Source organism: Bison bison, unplaced genomic scaffold (genome assembly GCF_000754665.1).
Source record: "Bison bison bison isolate TAMUID 2011002044 unplaced genomic scaffold, Bison_UMD1.0 scf7180017864456, whole genome shotgun sequence".
NCBI classification, from domain to species: Eukaryota; Metazoa; Chordata; class Mammalia; order Artiodactyla; family Bovidae; genus Bison; species Bison bison.
This window is the reverse complement of record NW_011495018.1, coordinates 7,347,106-7,348,510: the sequence shown is the minus strand read 5'-3', so window position 1 is coordinate 7,348,510 and position 1,405 is coordinate 7,347,106. Positions and strand designations below refer to the sequence as shown.

Sequence of the window (1,405 nt, the reverse complement as noted above, 5' to 3'; positions counted from 1 at the left end):
AGTCTATGGGGTCACACACAGTCGGACACGACTGAAGCAACTTAGCAGCAGCAGCAGCAGTATAGAGGTTTCCATGTTGCTTTCTCCATTTGAGTACTTTTGATTTTAAAGCACTGTGTCTCCAGTAAACGTACGTTGTGTGTCGGTGGAGAACAGTGTCTGCTGTGAGTTCTGTTGTTTACCTGTGTTTCATGGGCATCGGAGCTGTGTTTGGAATAGCAGCTGCGAGGTCCTGTCATCTCACCGTCACACCGATTGCTCACTGTTCTGAGAAGGTCACATCGTAATCCATTAGCAATAATTAGTCCCCCGGCACCCGCTGCCTTCTTCCCTCAACTGCTCCATTAACTTGGGTGCGGATCGCACATCCCAAGTGCCAATCCGTGGAAGATCTGTCTGTAATATACAAGGTGATGCTATTAGTTACAATATATTAACTGCCTAATTTAAAAATACAAAAGCTGTCTTTATGAAGGGCAATTAACCACTAAGCGTAATTGATAATTCATAACCCCCTGATTAGGAAAGACAAATACTGAGAAAGGACTGAATCACCTGGGCTGCTGGTTGCACGACATTGTCAGCCTCTCCGACTGCGTTTGTTCGCCCTGTTGTCAGTAGGGCCTGACGTTTCTTCCCAGGTCTCACCTGTCGGCTGCGGCGCCTGGGGGGTCTGGAGGCTCACCGTCAGTGGGAGTGCGTGTCTTCACCACCGAGTGGGGTGCAGTGAAGGGGGTGCAGGCTCGGGGCCCCCTCAGGGGAAGTAGCAGGCGTGGTCCTAAGGCAGGGTGCCTCTCACCAGCTGTCATCTGGACTTGCCATCACTCAGTCACTCAGCAAACGCTTGTCAGGGGCCTGCCGTGGGCCCCGCCGTCAGACCTCGTTCCTGACCTCATGGAGCATGCGAGTCTGGGAGAGAGACGCTGAACAAGTGCAGACATGAGATGATTGGAGATACGGGTTAGTGTCAGAAAGAAAAGCAGCCTAGAGACAGAGTGGGCAGCGTCACCCAGATGGTCGCAGAAGGTGACGTTGGACAGACCCTTCACATTTTCCCTAGGGTTTCTCGAACCTCCTGACTTGCAGCCTGGTGACTTCCATGGCCCTCCCACGCCATGGCCCGGAGTGCATCCAGGGAGGGCCCTGTGTGCTCCGGACCAGGCCAGGTAGCCGGCCCGCTGGCCCCCTTGCTATTGCAGGGCCCCCCTTCCTTCTGGGGGTCCCTGTTCCTTTGTCTCCTCGCTTCCCTTCCAGTCTCAGCTCCAGAGCTGTCTCCTCCCCGGGGAGGCCTCCTGTCCTGCCCACGCTGCCTGGCCGTCCTGTCTCCTCACCTCTTTGGTCCTTCCTGTCACCTCTCGTCCTGATCCCAGCGCCCCTCCTCTGTGCGGTCTCCCACCTTACGCAC

General features: G+C 55.2%; 1 protein-coding gene across 1 annotated transcript in view; it reads left to right on the top strand.

The window, feature by feature from the left end:
- The first annotated feature begins 1,115 nt into the window (after positions 1-1,115).
- The window catches only part of LHPP (phospholysine phosphohistidine inorganic pyrophosphate phosphatase), a 113,772-nt gene continuing 113,482 nt past the window's right edge, over positions 1,116-1,405 (top strand). Inside the window, exon 1 of the mRNA XM_010859572.1 lies at positions 1,116-1,166. Within this exon, the coding sequence (XP_010857874.1) occupies positions 1,116-1,166 (51 nt within the window). The remainder of the gene's footprint in view (positions 1,167-1,405) is intronic.